The sequence below is a fragment of the Hydra vulgaris genome, chromosome 12 (assembly GCF_038396675.1).
Source record: "Hydra vulgaris chromosome 12, alternate assembly HydraT2T_AEP".
Taxonomy (NCBI): Eukaryota; Metazoa; Cnidaria; class Hydrozoa; order Anthoathecata; family Hydridae; genus Hydra; species Hydra vulgaris.
In genome coordinates this window covers 63,740,765-63,764,391 of record NC_088931.1, presented here as the reverse complement: position 1 = coordinate 63,764,391, position 23,627 = coordinate 63,740,765, and the positions used below count along the sequence as shown (strand labels likewise).

Sequence of the window (23,627 nt, the reverse complement as noted above, 5' to 3'; positions counted from 1 at the left end):
TTACTCGTCATTCAATTAAGTTTCATCCTTTTTCTGTGACTGTTCCTAAGTGCTCCAAAAACGTTTATTTGTTTAGTTTTTTTCCTCGAACATCAGTTCTTTGGAATTCACTTTCTTCATCTTGCTTTCCTGATTCATATAATTTGCAATCTTTTAAGTCATCTGTCAACCGAGAGAGAGATTTTTAAAAAATTGTGATTCCCAAAAATTTTCAAGAAAATAATATAACCTAACTTGTTTCACCTACTCGTACCTCAATCTTGTGCAACTTGTCATCCAGCAAAAATGCATCTTTTTACTGTATCTGTTCCTTTATGCTTAGGGTGACCATTGTCCCTGTTTTTATGTAGGAGAGCACACACTAAATTGAAATTAGTTTAGCCCTGTGCATTCTTGCTTAAAAACCGGGACAATGATTACCCTATTTATGCTAAAAAAAAATTTATAAACTTGAAGAAACTTATTTAGTTCTTTTATACAAACATCAGCGATCTGGTATTGCCTGTATTGTGTGAAAATGCAGTCAAAATAATAAAAATGTGTAAAATAGAAAAAACATATATCTGATATCTTTTTTAAAATATTTAAAACAATATATCATTTGTAAAATAATGTTAAACTTTAAATAAAAAAATGCAAAACTCAATCATTTATTTTTTAAATTAAAAAAAATCATCGATACTTTTCTAATTCTTATAATCTAAAGATTTTTTAGTTTTCTGTTGATTTCTTGCATTTTAACTGCCCTCTCTATTTCCAACATCAACCGTGACCATTGTCCCAGTTTTTACATAGGAGAGTGCAACCTCTCCAATGTAATGACCATTTTCCTAGTCTCCAACTAGGAAAATGGTCACCCTACCCACATCACTTGTTACAAGTTCAGGGAAAGAAGAATAAAAAAAATCTCATTAAATAGCTTCTATATATTGGGCCATATTTTTGGGAGAGTTAATAAAATTTGACTCATGCAAGTGAGAAAAAATTAGATTTGCTTTTTTTAATGCTACCACTAAATTTGTTTCAGAAGTTTTTGGAGCAATGATTTATAGATAAAATAAAAAATATTAATATTAAATGATTCTTAAAAAAATGATATATATATATATATATATATATATATATATATATATATATATATATATATATATATATATATATTTATATATATATATATTATATATATATATATATATATATATATATATATATATATATATATATATATATATATATATATATATATATATTATATATATATATATATATATATATATATAATTACCATTGTTATTATTGATGTTATTATAATTATTATTATTATTGCAAATTTATTTCAGATTACATAGATCCATAGACCATCGAGTTAATGATTGATTCAAGATATCATTGAAAACTTTTTTCATCATTAGAAATTTTTAGAATTTTTATAAATTGAAAAATTTCATCGCAATCTTGAATCAAACGACGATTGAATCGAGATATCATCTTTATCATGTTAAATCATGATTTAAAAAAATAAATAATATTTTTAATGTTTGAATTTTAATATAAATAAAAAAGGTTTCGTCATTAGTCGATCATTAGTAAATTTACGTTTTGTTTTGCATAGTAAAGCCATGTCATAACTTTATCTTTTTTTTAATCATGGTCGGAGATTTAAAAAAAATCCAAATAGTCTTTTCTTATTTTATTCCTTTTTTTAAAAAAAAAAAAGATCAGCGCACTGTTTACGCACTATACTATTTGGCAGTAGGGTTATTCAGAAATAATAAAAATACCAATTCAAACAAACAAAAAATACATAAAATAAAATATCTTTTATCAAAAAATTTATTTGTTGTATTATCAATCTTTATTGAAAATCAATGAAAAAGGAATCAATATAGGGAAAACAAAATAGTATCGAAAAAAAATTGCTCGAAAAACGGATTAATATCGAAATTTTTTTGATCGAAACTTTTTTTTGGGATTAATATTGAAAATTAATTTTAAGGAATTAATTCAAAAAAAATCGAAATTCATTTAGAAGGAATAATGTCGAAAATGCCTATACGTATTAACTTCGAAATTTGGTTTTAGGAATAGTATTGAAAAACTAGCAAAGAGGAGAACATGTAAAGAGTGCTGCTACACCGACTGACAAATATGTAGAACATACAAGGAGTGTTGATACATCGACTGAAAAATAGGTAGAACATGCAAGGAGTGCTACTACATTGACTGAGGGTTTGGTTTGGGCAGACAGTCTCTCAATTAAAAAAATTAAATATTTGTACCATTTCGATATTAATCCGAAAAGTCCCTTTTCGAGCTTATTCAGTTAGGCTTTTTTCGCTTCTGTTATTACTACCCACTATGTTTACTTTTTCTAATCAAAATTTACTTTTTAAACACATTTAACAAATTACCGCCAATAAGTGAAGGCTATCTTGAATTCTCGCGAGCATTTGTTGCGTATATTTCATTTCCGATTATCGCGATCAAGTTTTTCGATTCATTAAATATGATTTTATGCGAATGACTGCATCCAGCACCTGTTTTGATATTCTGTTTCCCTGTTTATTTTTCACGCAGCGACACACGAAAAAATTCTTTCAGAGAAAGGAACACGTAGACGGGCAAGTCAGCGGTCGAAAATTTTGTGAAAACGGGAAACGTCCATTTACATGTCCTTTAAAGCTGCCCAGATCATTCAGTTATGCTAACATTTTGTTTTGTTTTTTTAATTTCTTGACTATTTGTACCCATAAGATGGTACAATTAGTCAAGAATACAACTTGAAAAAAAAACTTGTGGGACAGGTTAGAAGTCGACACACTAGAGAGAGAGGGAGAGAAGAAAAAAAAAAAGAGTGAGAGAGACTCTGGGTATAGAAATTATGCTGCTTCAAGATTTTCAGCATATTTAGCTCAGCAATCAGCTTTTATTTAAGAGTTTAAGCGCCCGCGTTTAGGCGCTTATACTTTTAAATAAATGAAGTAAGAAAACAATTTCAAGATAAAGAGTGTTATCTTGACACATTTTGCTTATTGATGAGATTTTCTGGCAGAAAAAGAGTATGAGAGTTTGCATTGACTTCAGCACAAATAACGAATGGTTTTAGTTTTTGCCAATTTACAAGCAAGTTATAAAAACACATTCCTCGAACCAATGAGTCACTGAAAACATCTGAAAAAGGAATAGGATTTCCACGGGTTCATTTTTTGGGTTCATGAACTCAAATAGTTTCTCATTTTTATTTTTTATTATTACAAAGAGTAATTTTGTTAACAAGTCATTGAATTCACCAAAATCACCAAACTGCATTATGATGCAGCTCATCATAATGCAGCAAGGTGATTTAGCAAACACTTGAGTGTAAACTGAATAATTTATATTAATAGTATTTATACATAAGCGCCACCTGATGAAGTTATTCAGATATAACCCAAGAGAGCGGAGTTTATTATTCAAGGCGTTTAAGAGATTTTGACAATTTGTTGAAATCACTTGAATATGAACAACTTTTTTCCTTCTTTTCTGAAAAATATCTCACACAAAGTGCAATTTACTTGGTTAAAATTTTATACCTGTTGATTCCTCAATGAGAATGTAAAATGGTTGTAATTTGAGATTTCTTTTTCTAGAATTGAAAATTATTTGAACTAAACATAAGTATTATACTATTATAAATATTAGATAAACAAAAGTAAAGTAAACAAAATATTTTTTTGTCTACAAATTTCTATGTGCAGGACGTAGCTTCTGGTATATAGGTGAAAACAGTGAAACAAAATTAAGGAAATAAACTGTTTGTACTTTGTTGATACGTTAATGCGTGGATAGTGTACAAATGTAAGATTAACTATACAATCCGTACACAAGCACGCGATATATTTTCTTTTCATTTTTAATCATGAAGAGAAGTAATTTAGTATCCAAAATGCAGAACTTAATATTTTAACAAGTTCATAACATTCATCCGACTCTACACATGTTATTTAAAGAAAAGAAAATGTGTTGTCTTTCTAATTATATTGTATCCGAAACTTAAAAACTGTTTGCCCCTGACAAGATATGCTAGATTACACCATTGCTGAGTTTCAGTATTAATAGAGACCCAGGAGGTTCTTTATAAGTTGTTGATGATGAAAAAGGTATTACGTAATATAAATTTGGGTTTGATGGAACATCTAGCCAAAGTATATACTAGTAAAAAATGTTATATATTATACAAATAAAACTATATGGATACAGTCTTGCAAGAGGCTTTGAAGAATTATCAAAACTATGTACCAGACTGCCTTAGTTCCATTAAAACTTGTTGTGAATAATAAAATAGTATATTTGAATAAAAGTTCCTCCGGTACTCTTTTTTGTATGCTTTCTTAAGTTCAAATCTACCATTAGGGCAAAGAGCCCTAATAATGGCTGGGTCTTATTAAGAGCCAAATTTGGGTCTGCTTTTATTGCATTTATTTGGCGGAACATTTATCTAGTTGTTGATTATACTTTTCTGTTTCTTTAATATATTTATGTTTTAATCTTACTTTTATAAATGTTTTTTTCAGTCTTAATTTTAAGGAAATCTTATTTTTCTCAAGGTTAATTTAAGTGAATATTTTATGCCGTAAAAAGTAATTTTTGGTTTTTTCATGCAACTTTGAGACACATTTTAACGCAATATTCTTTCAGGTATGTCTTTTTGGTTTATTTTGATCTGTTGTGTACTTTAATATTATTATGTAAACTGTTTTGTTCGTCAATATACGATAGGCAGAAGCATCAATATAACCTAAACTCCCAGATTTCAAATAGGTCTTAATAATAGCCATTTATTTAACCAAATAAGAGCCACGGCTCCTATTTTTAATATCGAATTATTACGTGGCTATTATTAGGACAATAGTTTAATTTATTGTGTATATAGTTTAAACACAAATTGTGTCACAATAAATTAGACTTATATGTCCTTATTATAAAAGTTCTAATAACTTATATGTCCTAATTGTATCCTTATTATAGTTATACTTAGTGTTAATACATGGTAAAGTAAATACTGATTATAGTTAGTATAAGGCTTATATTAACTATAATCAGTATTTACTTTAACATGTATAAATACTATATTATAGTTAATATAAGGCTTATATTAACTATAATCAGTATTTACTTTAACATGTATAAATTCTACGTATAATTAGTATTTACTTTACAATATTTATTATAACGGTTTATTATGTCTGTAAGTATGTAATTTTATTTGTTTTAATGTTTGTAAATATTTAAAGCAATGGTTTGTATTTTATAATTTATATAATACAAATAAACAAAAATTATTATTATTAATATTTACTAGCTACATAACAATTTAAAATATATATATTTTCTATATTTAATTTAATGCTCACTAAGTATTATGTATTATAAGTATTATGTTGTATTTAACCATTGTACTCATGTATGCTATTTCTGTTACATCGATGTATAGATATGTATGATAAGCATACTTTATGCTTGTATATGTATTTGTTTGTGGTATCTGTATATAACCTTACAAAAATCTAATGTAAATACATTGTCACAACAATGTAGTCAGTATTCTCTATCTTTTAGTTAATTTGAGTAATTATGGGAAAAACCACGAAAATCGCAAAAAAGAATAACAAGATTAAAAAGAACACTGCCTCTAGTTTTAATTCAAAGTTGAACCAGAAAGTGACAAATGTAAAGAGATTTCAGTGGTCCAACAGAGACATGAAAAATGCAATTGCAGCTGTTCAAAATAGTTTATGTCGCAACGAGAAGCTGCACAATTTAGTATTCCTCGGTCAACCCTTGGTAAATATCTTAAAGGCAATTCAGTTCATGGTGTCAAACCCGGACCTAGTCCAATATTATCAATGAATTTAGAGCTAAAACTTGTTGAATATGCTGCAACAAGAGCTAAACTTGGATTTGGATTTGGAAACAGACAATTTAAAAAATATGCATCAGATTTAGCCACAAAGCACAATTTAAAGTTTAAGCGTTCAACTCCTTCAGAAAAATGGTGGCGCTCATTTAATCAGCGACATAAAAATACAGTTTTGCGAAAGCCTGAAGGTACTTCATCAGTCCGTCATCAATGCATGTCTATGTCAAAAGTTGCTAAATATTTCTATTCGCTGCATGAAGTTTTGAGTGACACTCGTGCCCTTTTAAAGCCTTCATTAATTTGGAACATGGATGAGTCTGGGCTACAGATGGATTTTAAACCTCCTAAAATAATTGCAAAAAGAGGTACAAAACACCTTCAATCTCGCACATCTGGAAAACGTGAAACCATAACCATTATTGCTGCTGTAAACGCTGCAGGTGGTTTAGTACCTCCACATTTGATAGCAAAAGGTAAAACAGCTAGATCTCTTCATTCTTTTAATACTGCAAATGCACCATCAGGGTCAAATTGGAATTTTAGTAAGACAGGTTGGACAAAGCAAGGAATTGCAATTCTTTGGTTCACTAATACTTTCTTGCCTAATATAGGTAGAGAGCCACAAATTCTCATAGTTGATAGTCACGATTCTCATAACTTTGTTGAGTTATTGTCTGTTGCAATCGAAAATAACATTTATATTGTTGAAATGCCAGTGCATTGTTTGCATTGGCTCCAGCCTCTAGATCGCACAGTATTTAGTCCTCTTAAAACCTATTATAATCAAACATGTCATGAATTAATGAATGAATATCCTGGAGTAACTATTGACAAGTCAACTTTTTGTGGCCTTTTTAAGAAAGCCTGGGATCAAGCTCTCACAGCTGCTAATATTATTTCAGGGTTTCGATCATGTGGCATTTTTCCATACAATCCGTCTGCTGTTCCAAGCACGGCTTACTTGCCTAATTCTGTCTATTCCATACAACAGCTACTTGACTCAAATGATCTGCTTGAATCAAGTCTGCATCCAATCAAAACTGACACTAAAATAACAAGATCAGAATATGCAATAGAAGAGGAAGTTGATTTTAAAGTAAAATTAATTAATAAACCTGGAAATATATCTGAATCTAAAATAGATAATAATTTGATAAACCTTGACAATAATTCTTTGATATGGGATACCCATTTGACTCATGAGCAGTTTACAACTTTTAATTTCTGTATTCAAAATGGCTACGACATCCTAGATCTCTTGTATAAATTATATAAAGAATTTAAACTGAAACAGATTTCATGTACAAATACCATTTTAGAAATAGATGACTCTGTTCCGATGCCAAATGAATCTATAGTTACTATTCCATTTCTAAATGAAACTATTATTCAGCAAGTTCCTGTGCCAAATAAAACAACTGGGCAATCTAGTTTTTTTCCAAATAAAACCACTAATAATTGTAATCAGATGCCAATTAAAGCCATTGTTCAGCCTAGTCTGACACCAATTATGTTGTGTACAAACCATTCAAATAATGTTAGTGACTGATATTTTGCCTTATCCAAAGGTATATACTAACAAGTCAAAAGAAAATCGAAAAAAGGCTCAAAAATATTTTGTATTAACTTCTCAAGAAGCAATGCAATCTAAAGTAAATGAGGAGGAGAAAAAAAAAAAAAGTTGCAGCAGCTGAAGAGAAAAAATTGAAAAAAAAAAAAGAAAAAGAAAATAAAGCACAACAAAAAAAGGAGAAAGAGATACAAAAGCTATGTAAAAAAGCTAGCTCAGTTAGAATGAGAAAATTCAGTCCAACTCCTAAGATATTGGAATTCAATATCTCTTCAGTAATCAAAATATCTGTATTAAAGTACCAGATAATGCAATTATCTCCATCGATAATGAGCAAAGGTAAATAGATTATTATCAACAGATTATTATCAAATTCATTATCAATATATTGTGAAAACTTCTTCTTATTATTTTAATATTATCAAAACTTTTAACATATTATTGTAAAGCTTATTGTACATATATTGAAAATTGCATTATTAAATGCTAGTTGAAATCTTATAACAGCTATGTGCTAAAGCTATTTTTTTATTAAAAATTTGTTTTATGCTTGATTTTCTATAAAAGTAATTAAAAAGTTTCTTAACTTATTTTTTATTTCCTTTTTGATAGATCTTTTTATTTTAATAACAAATAAAAACTGTTTAAGTTTTTTTGTTTAATATCAACCAAAATAATATTTTTAAGCGAAGTATAGAATATTTTACTTATAAAAAAATTATCTTGGTTTGTAGTTCTTTAAAGTAGATCCTAGTTCATTATTAGGCTTTAATCGTCTGTCTGAATAATACTTTTTGATATATAAGCATTCTTAGATATATTGATTTTAGGTAATGTAAGTGGCTCATAATAGGTAACGTTTTTTAATTTGCTGGCTATTATTTGGTCTACCTGGCCAATAATAGGTACAAATTTAAAATCTCAGTTTAAATACATTTTTATCTGAATTAAAAATGTTTTAAAAAAAAAAAAGGTTTGTATAAGGTGTAGGCGTTGGTCATTAATAAAGCAGTATAAAAAAAAATTCACCATTAGTTTAAGACATCCTACACGACGGTTTATAAAAAAATTGTGGCCATTAATTGGTCACTTTGCCCTATTTCAAATCAATTCAAAAGTATTCAAAAACTCAAGTATATGGTAAATTTTACAATGTTTAGCGCAAAGATTCCCAGCAAACATTCTATAGGGGAATTTCAGTGAACCTATATAAGTATTTTGAACGGTCCACTGTAGTTTTGCTCACCGGTTACTTAGTGGACCATTAGTGCAAAAAAAGTATTCCGAAATACAGGTAGAATGCTTTTTTAAACCTTTTAAACCAGCAAAAAGAAAAGTTCAAAATATGTTAAACGTCTAACACTTAAGTTGTGATGAAGAAAAGGCTAGGTCAACATGAATACAGCAAGACAAATGTGTTTGTCAAGGTATTATTTTGAGAAAAGTAATGTCTAATGCAACAAGTAATGCAACAATTATTGTGTTACAAATGCACAAAAAAAGCAAAAAATTTTACTTAAATAAGTTGTAAGTTTGATATTAGAATAAAGAAAGTTAATTTTTAAAATAAAATGGCTTTTTATAGTAGCTGCGAAATAAAAGCTTCGTTAAATATTTCGTGAAAAAACAAAGGCCACAAGGACGTAACTGCTTGATGTTTAATCAGGCAATTAAATCTGTTCAGTAAAGTGATATTTTTCAAATCTGTAGGTGATACTTTTTTTTGGTTAGTTGTCTTTTGAATAACTCTAAGTTACTTAAGAACTACCTACTTGAAGTAAACCGAAGTAAAAGAAGTAAATCGGTTTAATTTTAGCTGATGCATTTTTGCAAGTTCAATTTTTGGTTTATGAAGTTTAAAGATTTCAGATATCAAAAAACTAAATATCAATTAAAGAAATTAAATTTTTGAAAAAAATTTTTATAACATCAAAATTAATGGTCTGAAGAAAAAATAAGAGAAGCTCTTCTTACTCCACTAAATGATTAGTGAAAACTTATTTTTAAAATGAACTAGACTTTTTTACATTTATTTTTGTTAACTAATTAGCATCAAGCAAAGGAAGAATTTTATCTAATTTGTTCATCATTTTCTGACTTGTACTTTTTGAAGTTTGTAGAAGATAAAGGGTCTAACCTAATGATAAATATAAATGTGGTTAAACTGGTAACTTATCACAATTACTCATAAAATTTTTGCACTGTGTTTTTTTGTTTTCTCTTTTTGTTTTGTTTTTTATTACATTATTTAAGATACACTACAAATGTATACAAAAGAGAAACTACAAGTAAAGATATCGTTAAAAATAGAAAGAATAAAAATAAAGAACGTGGATACTCAAAGAAGACCATTAAGTCTTGTCACAGAGAACCGCTGTCGAAGAAGTTTGAATAAAATAAATTTAAACTTTTCTTTTGTTGTTGTGTACTAAGTCTTGTGAATTACTGACTCATCTGAACAGTAATAATAATTTTCACTTTACAATAAATTCTAAATATAAACCAGCTTTGCAAATCTTAGTCCCATGTTACAGAGCTTTGTGTAAAATTTATTTTATACCAATAAATACTTATTGTAATATGGAATACTTATTGACAATCATTTTCCTAGTTTCATTCAGAACAACTTGGATTTCACATTGTCTAGTTCAAAACCTTAACAAAATGCTTTTAAGATAGTCCTCAATCTTTCTACGATGTCCTTAATCTTACTACTTAAGAAGGTCAAATTTTTCTCTGTATCTAGCATAGGCGACCTTTTTTCTACCTCAGATTGCTTAACTAGATGAAACTTTATACCCATTATAAAGCCAAGTTGTATTATGTACTCAAAAGTTTTTTCCAGCAGTGGTGCGTAAACAGAACAAGTTGCAAAATCTTTTCATCATTTTCGTATGGTGAACGTTTTTTAAATCATTTATTTTAGATGGCTTTGCTCAACAAAGATTACAGGATTGAGTAAAGGTCGTATGTTGGTTAAAACATTGACAACCCAGCAAACATTGTTTTAGTAAATTTGCAGTGAACTTTTATAAGCATTATAGGTGGTTCATTGTAGTTTTGCTGATCGGTTACATAGTGGACCTTAGTGACAGCCGCTATAAATAGCCAGCCGATAACTTTGCTACATTTTAATAGTGCGTATTTTAAAAGTGGGTAGTCATCTCATTAGTTGGCAGCTGCCACTAAGTAGTAGTTTAGTAGTTAGTTCTTTAACTAGAGATCTGTGGTTGGTTGGTTGTGGTTGGATACCACATAATAAATGAAATAAAAATAACAATACTAGATAAGAAATTAAAAAACTGGAGCAAAACCGTACAATAAGTTAAATTAAAATTGCGGTAATATTAGAATATTAAATGATAAATAGGATATCATTCGATACCACACAATACTCTGTCATTTATATAAGGGAAAGTAGAACGCAGAACGCGAGCGGGAAATGGGACACCTCAAAAGTTCCGATTAGAAGAGGTCTCTAATCAATGTTGTTTAATGTAAACAATTGATCTTTTCACCTCTATTTACAATTTCACCTCTATTTACAATTTCACCTCTATTTACAATTTCACCTCTATTTACAATTTCACCTCTATTTACTACTTCTACATCGTTTGTGGTAAAAACAATTTTTTGTGGGGCTAAGTGGGAGAAATAAAATTAACTGATATCTTATTTCTACCGTATTTTTTTTGTGTAATTATATTATAGGCTGCGACCCTAACGAGAGTTGCCTAATAATTTCCCAGAGGCCGCCATTAGACTTTCTCAAAATAACTTTTTTTGATAACCAGTGGGATTATTTTATAATCTTCGATTTAAACTTCTACTCTGACAACAGAAGTAGTTATTTTTAACTCTGTAACCTAAACTTTAAAGTTAATAGCTGTAATTGTTTTCGACACATTAATGTATAATGTATTGGATATTCTAAAAAGATTTAAAATGTTTACAGAGTAAACATTTTATTCATTTGCAAATATTAGACAAAGCGTATAACAAATTGTTTTGTAAATAAATTATTATAAATTAATTATTAAAAAAATTGTAACAAAAAGTATGGTATCTATAAATAAAATCAAGTAATATAAAAGTCTAAAAGCATAATTGTTAGCAGCAAAAGTCATTTAGGAGCAACCTTATTAACTTTATGGTTGGGATCTTAATGTAACTTTTCAAATAACATCAAAGGGTTGCGGTATCAAAAGGGCTGAAAATCGCTGCTCTAAAATCAAAATTTATATACTTTATAATAAACTGCTGTCAATCTCGATGATGATCAGGATGAAATCAGTGCCCAAATAATGCTTTATTTATTAATGCTTGTTTAGTGCATAAAATTACTAATCTTTGATAAAAATAAATACAAATTCTCCGTGAAGATCCAAGTTGCGATACCAAATGTATCATATGGTATCGCAACTCGGTACCAAACAGTACCAGCAAAACCAGCACTCTCAATACCAGTATCGCGTGATCTTGATATCGATACTGTCAGGTATCGTACCAATACCAGATGATAAACTTAGACTCGACTTTTATAAATAATATGCAAAATATTTCTTATAATTACATTTGTTAATGTCATATAAATACTTTTTTAAAGATACATTACGGTTTTGTGGGTATTTATATTTATTTAACTTGTCGTAGGTGAATTTTAAAGGTTTTAATGTTTGAAGCAATTTGTAACAGCGTATAGTTAGGCATTATTGTATTGTTATTCGGACAAACATTGTACAGAAACAATAGATTTTCTTAAAAATGCAAGTGTCTGTGGGATTGATATTTGGACAAACAAACAGTTTGACGAAACCAAAACGGTACTAACGCTACTAACACAATCTGTTTGTTTGTTTTTTTCAAAAAAAAAAGACGTGGTACACGCGCAGGTCTTTAACAATAGCTGTTATAAAGGGATGTACGGCATATTTGTTTTAAATTTTTTGAACGACGCAAAACTCCTTTTTTTTAGACGCTTGAATAAAGCAGTTTTGCGTCATTGCATCAAAACATGTTTATCTTTAGAAGTCTTGCGTCATTGCTTAAAAACCTCTTTACCTTTAGCACTTAAGCTAATTAGGTTTTGCGCCGTTGAAATATTTGTTTTTTCACAACTAATTTTTATTAACAAACATAAAATATATAAAAAGTATATCAATAAATTTATAATTTGAGTTATCTATAATTTTATAATTATCTATAAATTTATAATTTGAATTTTTTTTCTTTAAAAATTTAAATATGAAAACCAAATTGTATATTTTCTCTATCTATTATTACGACCAAAAGTCTATCATTAGATCTAATATTTAAATGATAGATTTCAGTATATGAAATTTGAAAATAAACTCAAAATTTTTATTTTTGTTACTTTTTAAAAACAACTAAGTTACAAAAAATGAAAGATTTCAAAAAATGTACATTAAAAAAACGACAATTTTTTATGTTTTAAGAACGTTTTATGAGTCGATGATTAAATCTAGATAGATCTTATAATATCTAACTCTATTTATATTAATAGTCGTTTCATCACAGGCAGATTGAATAGGGATTGACTAGACTGAGTTATTTAGATCATCATTTTGAGACAGACTTGTTAGATCATCATTTCTAGACTGACTTATTAGGTCATCATTTCTAGACTGATTTAAAAGATTTACTTTTTATTTTAATACCTTGTTTTATTTTAACTTTTTAAAATTCATATTAATAATTTGCTTTTTTTGTTAACACCAGTGTTATTGATTTAAATTGATGAGCGTCTAAAAATATTTTTTTATTTGGGTTTTATTTACGAGCTCAGTAAAATAAAAATGCTACATTCTATTGTTAAAAATAATTAATTGGTAGTTCAATTTATTGAACTCACTGCTTTTAAAGTTTACTATAAGCCAAGACTATATAAATATAGCTATATAAATGAAATTTATTTATATCTCTATTTGATTTTTTATCTTTAACGTTTTTAGTTTGGCTACTTGAAGCATTTGTTTTATTGCTTTTTAATTAAAATATTTTAACTAAAGTTTACTAACGTGAAATAACGTCATAAAACAACACCGACGAGCTGCATCATTACAGCAGTTTAAGTATGACAACAGGCTACCGAAAAGCAGGTAAATTGTTTTCCAGTTTGTTTGTTTTTTCTTTCTTTTATGTCTACTTATCTGTTACAATTTTTATTTTAGGTTTATCATATGACGCATTAATGCATTATAAAAGATCAAAATTTACATATTTTTTTGCAATTTGTTATACACGTTTGACTATAAATTAACTTTTTTTTGTTTGAAACGTATTTGAATTCAATTGCTTAGTTATTTATAATAAATTTATTTAGTTGTGTGCATTTAACGTTTTAAAGACAATTTCCTTTTTTAAGGAAACATGTTTCAAGGGGATACCAAAAAATTAATAACTCATGAATAATTTACGTTCACTTCATATTAATCTTATTAATTAAAGTTCATGTTATAAAAAATATAACAAGAATTTAGCTTTAATTTTTCGTCACTTTAAACCATGATGAAGTGTTATTATTGTCAGTAACTAAAAACGTATTGTGTTGAACTTAGTAATGTCTAGGAAAATGGTTCTGCCGTATGGCAGAACCATTTTCCTAGACATTGACATGACCTATGTCAGTTGTAAATTACTCAAATAACGTTAAATAATTGGTCAATTAATTTATTTTAATTTTACAGATGGTTTAATTTTTTAATAAATATAAATAAACTTTTAAGTTTTTCTTACCGGGTATTAGTTAAGGTTTCACAACTTTAAAGAGTGGAAAACAGCCACTATAAATTAAGTAACAGACCGACCGTAACCCGTATTACGGGTTGCTTTCTGCTAGTTTTAATAATTTGCAGTTTTTGTTAACACCAGTGTTATTGATTTAACTTCTCTTGAATATTTCAAGATATGAGCGTCTCAAAATTAGGGATGCACCGAACGTTCGGCAAAACCGAACGTTCGGCTGTTTTGCCGAACTTTAGCAAATGTTCGGCCAATAATGCAAATTTGGAATTCATCATAAATTTATCTAAATATAAATAAAATTTAACTCGTACCATAGCTACGGTTTAAATGGATAAAGTTTTTATTAAAAAAAGGTACCAATTGAACATAGAAGGACATAAGATTTTATAAATGAATTTCAATACAGTTTTAGTTATGTATTTTCAATACAGAATAAATTTAATCTGACCAAATGGAATAATAGATTTACCAAAATTATTACTCAACTAAAATAATTGTAAAATAAATATCCCTGCATCAATTGAGTATTATTGTTATTATATTTGTTAATCTTAAAATAACAAATAGGAATTTAAACGAATAAGATTTTTTAATGAACTTAAGTTTGTTAAACGTGATGCCTATTGTTGCTGTGGTAAAATAAATAAATTTCTCAACAGAGAAAGTTTCTTACAAGCTTGCTGCTAAACTGGTTTAACTGATAAAAAATATAATGTATAAACATTAATTTTTCACCACTAGTCTGTTTCTACTTGGTTCATAAATGTTGCCACCTGTACTAAAAAGTCTTTCACTTTCAACAGAAGAATGTGGTACTAAAAGAAACCTTTGCGTTATTTTCTTTAAATTTTTTAAAGAGTTTCCATAATTTTTCCATCATAAAAGAGGACTTTTTTTTTCCATAACAAGACAGAGTTTTAAATACTCCAATACATCCAAAAATCTCCATATTGATCATTTGCACATTAGAGTGTGATCTTTTAAACCTTTGCTATCTTTTGTAATTGAAAAATTGGAGTCACATTCATTTATAGTTGTCAGTTTGAAAACTAGCCGAAAACATTCATTAAATTTCGTATACGCTGGTTTCACAAACACTTCATTTGTGTTACTTACTGTAGGTTCTTCTTAATCAGAATCAGAGGATTCAAGTTATAAATTATGTTGCTGCATTTCTAGCATCTGCTCATTTAGCCAACTTTGTATTATGAAAATGCAAGAAAACAGTCCACAGAAAACTTAACGTAATTTGTATAAATTAAGAAGACATAAGTTGGGAGAAAGACTTTTGATTTAACCAGTAAATGTTTTTAAGCATGAAGGAAGCATGAAGTTGCAGAAAAAGTTGACTGAAAGGCAGATAAAAGCTTAGCAGCTATAGCATACATTTTTGGACAAATTAATTTATACAAAAATACATTATTCATTCATACAAGATGTCTTTATAACAGAATAAAACTACTTTTCAAGACTTGTTGTAAAACTTTCAAAAATTTCTTATGCTGCAAAATGCAAAGAGAAAAAAAATTAAATTTGGAAATATTTTATGGCAATTTATCAAACAATGTATGCAATTTAACTCACTCACCTCACTTAACCAATTCACTTACCATACTTACTCAACTCACTTCACATTTATCAGTTGAGTATTTTAAAGTACCACAAAAAAATTGTAAATAAAATTTAAATATCTTGTTTAAAAAAAAAATTTCCTTTTTTATAAAAAACTTATATTTATGTAAACTACTATATTTTTTTTCTTTAAATTTTCGTTTTATGTTTATTTATTTTTTCTTTAAAGATTCGTTTTATGTTTATTTTTTCTTTAAATGAGGGAGTAATTGTTTATGTTTGAATTTCTTAACGGTCAAAAAATAAAAATATATATATACATATATATATATATATATATATATATATATATATATATATAGAACCCTTAGATGTTGTCCGAAAGTTTTTTCGATATTTTGTTGACAAAAAGTAAAAATTAAAATGCAAGACCGGAATTTTTTTTTTTTAATAATGATAGACTGCCTGCCCCAACCAAACCCTCAGTCGATGTAGCAGCACTCCCTTGCGGGTCAGGCTATTTGTCAGTCGATGTAGCAGCACTCCCTTGTGAGTCAGGCTATTTGTCAGTCGATGTAGCAGCACTCCCTTGTGAGTCAGGCTATTTGTCAGTCGATGTAGCAGCACTTCCTTGCGAGTCAGGCTATAAGATAGTCGATGTAGCAACACTCCGCGCATGATTTACAGTAAAAAAAATAAAAATAAAAACATTTTATTAAAAAAAATAAAAATAAAAACATTTTATTAAAAAAAATAAAAATAAAAACATTGTTTATATTGTTAAAAACATTCAAAATGTTATAAAAACATTCAGAATGTTTTTAAAAACATTCTGGTCAATTAAATTAGCGTTTTTGTGGTTTTTTTAAAAAACGATTAATTTGTAATTAAATTAATGGTTTTTACTTTCGTCCAACACGGAAATGTTGGACGAAAGTCAAAAGTAATTAAAAGTGACGTATGTGTTGGCGTAAGAATCACTTTTTTCCTTCCGCTCTTCCTAAAGCCAACAAACTATAGAACTATATATATATATATATATATATATATATATGTATAAATTCAAATATCATTTATTCAGCTTTTAAATTTTTAAATCAGCCTTTCTAAATTTCAGGTTTACAAACATATCTTTTGACTTAAAATTTTATGTAGAAAATCGTCATTTTTGGTAGCTTTGGCATAGAAAAAACAATAACCTTATTTATACGAGTTTATAATATATTATTGTAAATTTTTCATATTTTAAGGCCAAATAAATGGACATTTGATCCCTTAGTAATATTTAAGAAAAATCTTTATATTTTGCTTTCATTAAAACCTCTTCAACAATGTTTAAATTTATGTCCCAAAAAGTGTTTAGGATTGTTAGACATATCTTAACCCATATATACTTTAAAGTCATCTATTAAAAAAACAAAACAAAAAAAAAACGCATAATATTTTTGTTTATAAGTATTATATTAACTTTGAAAAAAGTTTTTTTAAACTTTTATTTAGTATTTACACTTCATATCAACATATTTTTGAACGATAGTTTAAAATCAATAAATGCATTGAACTTAATAATTGAATTAATAATTAAAAATGCATTGAACTTAATAGGTATAATAAAACTGTCCGCAATTTAAAGATTCATTTAAAAAATTTTATTTACTAAAAAAAAAAAATTAACCAGAAGAAAATCATTTAAGACAATAAAAAAAGATCTTTAAAAAAAACAAGAGAAAAAAAATTACTGTAAACAGGAGTAAATAAAAAGTTTTATGGCGAAAATTATGCTTTTCAACTAGGATTTTTATTATTTTTATACTTAACTCAGTTTTTAATTACAACTATAATTGCAAAAAATTTAATATTTTACAATTAATTAAAAGTTAACATCTTCGTCAGATGAAATTCGCTGTCTTTTTCGAGGTTGAACATCGTGAATGCTGGCATCACTTACACTAGCCTCAGAATCAACACTTAGATCACCAAAGCTGTATTTTGCTCTAGGATGTTTGATAACTTCTTTTTTAGCAGAGTGTCGACAGCGTGCTTAAAAAAAGTCAATACCGTAATACAACAACTTTAAGAAGAAACGTTTAACTGTTTTAAGGACTTTCATATAATAACCCATACGATAATTTATGAATTATATAATTTGTATGGAACACTCAAAAACTTACCTTGGATAATATTGGAACAATCAAGTTCAGCTACTTCACGTGCTTTCTCTCTCTCTAATCTAATTTTTTTACATTTTTGAAGTGTTGGTCTACCTAAAATTTCAGACTCGATAACTTTATATTTATTTAAAAAATAGTCAAACTTGGTTTTAGTTTAAATTAAAAAAAAAAAACTTAATTAGCAGCCACAAATATTTACACAAATGTTCTGTTTTTTACACAAATGTTCTGTTTTTTACACTGCTTATTCTTAAACTCTTTGATTGAACTATAAAATATAAACTAAATATGTAAAAGATTGAACTATAAAATATAAACTAAATATGTAAAAGATTGAACTATAAAATATAAACTAAATATGTAAAAGATTGAACTATAAAATGTAAACTAAATATGTAAAAGATTGAACTATAAAATATAAACTAAATATGTAAAAGATTGAACTATAAAATATAAACTAAATATGTAAAAGATTGAACTATAAAATATAAACTAAATATGTAAAAGATTGAACTATAAAATATAAACTAAATTTGTAAAAGATTGAACTATAAAATATAAACTAAATATGTAAAAGATTGAACTATAAAATATAAACTAAATATGTAAAAGATTGAACTATAAAATATAAACTAAATATGTAAAAGATTGAACTATAAAATATAAACTAAATATGTAAAAGATGGAACTATAAAATATAAAGTAAATATGTAAAAGATTGAACTATAAAATATAAACTAAATATGTAAAAGATTGAACTATAAAATGTAAACTAAATATGTAAAAGATTGAACTATAAAATATAAACTAAATATGTAAAAGATTGAACTATAAAATATAAACTAAATATGTAAAAGATTGAACTATAAAATATAAACTAAATATGTAAAAGATTGAACTATAAAATATAAACTAAATATGTAAAAGATTGAACTATAAAATATAAACTAAATTTGTAAAAGACTGAACTATAAAATATAAACTAAATATGTAAAAGATTGAACTATAAAATATAAACTAAATATGTAAAAGATTGAACTATAAAATATAAACTAAATATGTAAAAGATTGAACTATAAAATATAAACTAAATATGTAAAAGATTGAACTATAAAATATAAACTAAATATGTAAAAGATTGAACTATAAAATATAAACTAAATATGTAAAAGATTGAACTATAAAATATAAACTAAATATGTAAAAGATTGAACTATAAAATATAAACTAAATATGTAAAAGATTGAACTATAAAATATAAACTAAATATGTAAAAGATTGAACTATAAAATATAAACTAAATTTGTAAAAGACTGAACTATAAAATATAAACTAAATATGTAAAAGATTGAACTATAAAATATAAACTAAATATGTAAAAGATTGAACTATAAAATATAAACTAAATATGTAAAAGATTGAACTATAAAATATAAACTAAATATGTAAAAGATTGAACTATAAAATATAAACTAAATTTGTAAAAGATTGAACTATAAAATATAAACTAAATATGTAAAAGATTGAACTATAAAATATAAACTAAATATGTAAAAGATTGAACTATAAAATATAAACTAAATATGTAAAAGATTGAACTATAAAATATAAACTAAATATGTAAAAGATGGAACTATAAAATATAAAGTAAATATGTAAAAGATTGAACTATAAAATATAAACTAAATATGTAAAAGATTGAACTATAAAATATAAACTAAATATGTAAAAGATTGAACTATAAAATATAAACTAAATATGTAAAAGATTGAACTATAAAATATAAACTAAATATGTAAAAGATTGAACTATAAAATATAAACTAAATATGTAAAAGATTGAACTATAAAATATAAACTAAATATGTAAAAGATTGAACTATAAAATATAAACTAAATTTGTAAAAGATTGAACTATAAAATATAAACTAAATATGTAAAAGATTGAACTATAAAATATAAACTAAATATGTAAAAGATTGAACTATAAAATATAAACTAAATATGTAAAAGATTGAACTATAAAATATAAACTAAATATGTAAAAGATGGAACTATACAATATAAAGTAAATATGTAAAAGATTGAACTATAAAATATAAACTAAATATGTAAAAGATTGAACTATAAAATATAAACTAAATATGTAAAAGATTGAACTATAAAATATAAACTAAATATGTAAAAGATTGAACTATAAAATATAAACTAAATATGTAAAAGATTGAACTATAAAATATAAACTAGATATGTAAGAACTAATGTAATTGCATGTATACAAAATTGAAAATGAAATCTATTAGTGCCCATCACAAACATCTAAACGTCCACTAAACGTGATGTAATGTCATTTAGAAACAAGGGTTTTCATCGTTATATCAAAACTTATAAGTTCCTTGCTTTTTAAGTGCATGTATTTGTTTGCACTTTTTATTTTGAAACTCAATATTTTTTTTGTCTAGCTATACTACATAACTTGCACTTTGACGCAAAAACAAAAAAAACATTGCTCAGGTATAAAAAACATACCAGCGTTAATGATCTTTGATAAAAAAAAAAAAAGTATTATAATTAATGATCTGGTACAAAATAAACTCATCCTGGTAATGTACTGTAGTAGATCTCCTCAAAAAAATCAGAATTTTCTATTAAATTCATTCGTTAACTATAAAGCTAATTTGATATATAATAGCATTTGTTTCTCAGTTTTCAGTACTGAAAACTTTTTGTATACCTTTTCTGCTATCTTCTATTAAGTTATAAAAGTTATTTTGACAAAATTGAAATTTTCTTAATGTTTCAGGGTTTGTTCTAAAAATAACTAGCTTTATTATTTCACATTTTTTACTATGGATATTTAACAGAATTAACACGTAATTAAATTCAGTTTATAATATTAAATATTTAAAAAAATACATTTAAAAAAGTAAAACATTCTTTTTGAATATTAAAACTGCTTTTATTAATTTTTTTTCAAACTCATTTTAAACTTGCTCATTAAACTCATTGCACAGTTAATGTAAAGCTACTACACACTAAATTATTAGGTGATCATTTTTATATTATGTAATAAATTATTTTATATATTAAATATAACGAATTGTATAAACTTGTTTCAATTTGATCAAAATAAAAAAAAATTGTAACTAAATAACAAATTTGACAAAATTTTATTTATTACCAATAGAAAACTTTGCCTATCTTGTTAATTACACAAAACTTGGTCTGAAACTTGCAGACATTCAGTATTATAGGACGCCGTTCGACATTAACTACGCGCATAATACTTGAAATGAATGTCTATTAGAATTTTGCACAATGTACAACTTGTTATGAAAAATAACAAGTTGTACATTTAGCAAAAAATTGACTAAGGTTATCGTTGCTCAAAAAATTGAGCAACGACAACCTCAGGTTCTAGAGTTAATATAGCAACATTTTTGAGTTGAGAGAAAGATAGTGTATGTGCAAAAAATCTATCGAATAAGTAAAGTTGCTAATGAATAAATTTATAGCTAGTGTGAAAGCCCAAAGAGCACTATAATATAAATTTTTTTTCTAAAACAGAATATTTCATAAGTTTTCACGACGCTCATTATGCCTATATACTTGTAACATTAATGTTACAAGCGTATGTTTATAACGGGTATAAAATAAAAATTTTTATTTAATAAGCAATTTTTATAAATTAACAGATAGCTCGCACAAAAGCCGAAAAACTTTTCAAAAAGCTGTTTAAAGAAGCAGCTCGCATGGCTCGCCATGAAAATTCAAATTGCCGTATCTTTTAAAAAAAATATGGTAACTTAAATTTTCATTACAAAATAAAATAAAAGCTGTAAAATAAATGAAAAATACCTTCAACACCAAGATCTTTCAAAATAGAAAGTAATTTATCTTCTTTTGATTTGACTGTCTTGCAATGTTCAAATAACTTTGCATAACTGTTGATGCGATAGTCACACATTTTCAAGTACTTTTTTAAATTGGCAAGTTTCTTTGAATACTCAGTATTCTTAGTAAAATATAGGTAAAAAAAGTATAATCATTGAACACCGCCAAATCAATTTATATAATCATAGTTAATATCTTTTGTCTTATGCAAAAAATTTCCTATTTTTAGACCTATTTTGAAGTCCATTTTCTTTTTTCCCAATATTAAATTCCTAGTATTAAACTAATCATGTTATTTATTTCCATGATATTAATTAAATAATTTAAATAGGTTAATTAGAGGTTTGACCACATATACATTTACAACCTTCACAGGATCTTGAAATAAAGTTTTTTTCTGATAAAATAAATATTGCTAAAAAATATAATTGTAATGTTACCTTTTTTTCATCTTTAATAACATTAAACTTCCTTTTCTTGTTACTTGGTACACTTTCTGTCTAAAAAAATAAGTTTTTATTTATGCTACCACATTCAACTACCGTTATCTATGGATTTTATTTTATTAAGAATAATAAAATAGAAACTGATTCAAAAAAAAATCTAAACAAATTTTTTTAATGACATGCTTATTTAACTGCAAGTCTGTATGCTCTTTCACTATGAACTGTTGCTATAATTCTCTATTTCCCTCTTGCTCTCCTAAACTTTTAACACTGAAGCCCAAGCCTTAAAGAAAAAGGTCATTAGGGCATAAAAAAAAGTTGCGCATAGTACTTATAGAGACATTTTGAGTTTGAACTTTTTATCTCTCACTTACAAAGCAAGCTACCAATATATGTTTGATCGAAACTAACCAAACAGGATTTATGCAGTAGATTATTTTTTTGTAACACAAATTTAGTACTATGAACTATTGAGTAATCTGAAACATTTAAAACTTACCAAACAGGAAATATACAGCAGAATATTTTTTGGAACATAAAATGAGCACTATTAAATAAAACATTTTTTTAGACTTCTTAAATTTAAAAACCTTTATAAATTAATAAAATTTTTTACATTTTGTTCAGTTAATGATAAAAAATACATAACTATCACATAAAATAATAAAAAGGCGCAACATATTACTTAATAAACTTAACAAACAAGTATCTCTTTGCATACTTTCACTCGATTACTAGTTTATGTAACTGTATTGTCTATCTGTTTATATTTTACATCTTTATATTTTTTTATAATTAACAAAAGGTTTTTAATTATTTATACATTGAACTAAGTTTTGTATTTATTATTTATACTACATAAAAATGATTAAGTTTTTAAAAAAAACATGCAGTTAAAACAAAAAAATCTTATTTTTATTAACATAACAACAACAACAGCATTAAAAACAATATCAATAGCAATAATGATAAACAAATCATAACTTTATACTAAAAAATAATCAAAAATATATATATTTATATTTGGTAGTACATCTTCTTTAAGACTGCCACAAGACAAGTTGCAATAGATATCTTGAACACATACTGTTAAGTTTTGCAAAGGTTTATCTTCAATATTATCACTCTCATCTAGACTGGCAGAAGAAAGAGAATCAGCTGATTGAAATTCACTGTCACTAATCAATGGTTTTGAAAAAATTGTATATTCTTTTTCACATAGAGCAGTCGAAGAAAGCATACTGGTAAAAAAAACAACAGCTAAAAAAATAATAAATGCTTGTAAAATAAAAAAATAAAAATTCTAGCAAG

At 26.2% G+C, this 23,627-nt stretch overlaps 2 protein-coding genes across 4 annotated transcripts in view; one reads left to right on the top strand and one right to left on the bottom strand.

Annotated features, from left to right (window-relative positions):
* The first annotated feature begins 3,715 nt into the window (after nt 1–3,715).
* Nucleotides 3,716–7,595, top strand: LOC136088915 (uncharacterized). The gene is made up of 2 exons (XM_065814074.1): nt 3,716–4,677; nt 5,599–7,595. The coding sequence occupies exon 2, from the start codon at nt 5,775–5,777 to the stop codon at nt 7,446–7,448; it is 1,674 nt and encodes a 557-aa protein (XP_065670146.1). The 5' UTR covers nt 3,716–4,677; nt 5,599–5,774; the 3' UTR covers nt 7,449–7,595.
* A 9,993-nt stretch (nt 7,596–17,588) lies between these two features.
* Nucleotides 17,589–23,627, bottom strand: part of LOC100204279 (uncharacterized) — an 8,674-nt gene continuing 2,635 nt past the window's right edge. The window contains exons 2-6 of one of the 3 annotated variants that reach the window (XM_065814077.1): nt 23,350–23,576; nt 22,311–22,370; nt 21,835–21,991; nt 17,978–18,070; nt 17,589–17,846 (exon numbers count right to left, since the gene is read on the bottom strand). In XM_065814077.1, coding sequence (XP_065670149.1) covers nt 17,677–17,846; nt 17,978–18,070; nt 21,835–21,991; nt 22,311–22,370; nt 23,350–23,556 — 687 coding nt within the window. In that variant the 5' untranslated portion in view covers nt 23,557–23,576 and the 3' untranslated portion in view covers nt 17,589–17,676. The remainder of the gene's footprint in view (nt 17,847–17,977; nt 18,071–21,834; nt 21,992–22,310; nt 22,371–23,349; nt 23,577–23,627) is intronic. The other 2 variants (XM_065814076.1, XM_065814078.1) reach the window with 2 other exon arrangements.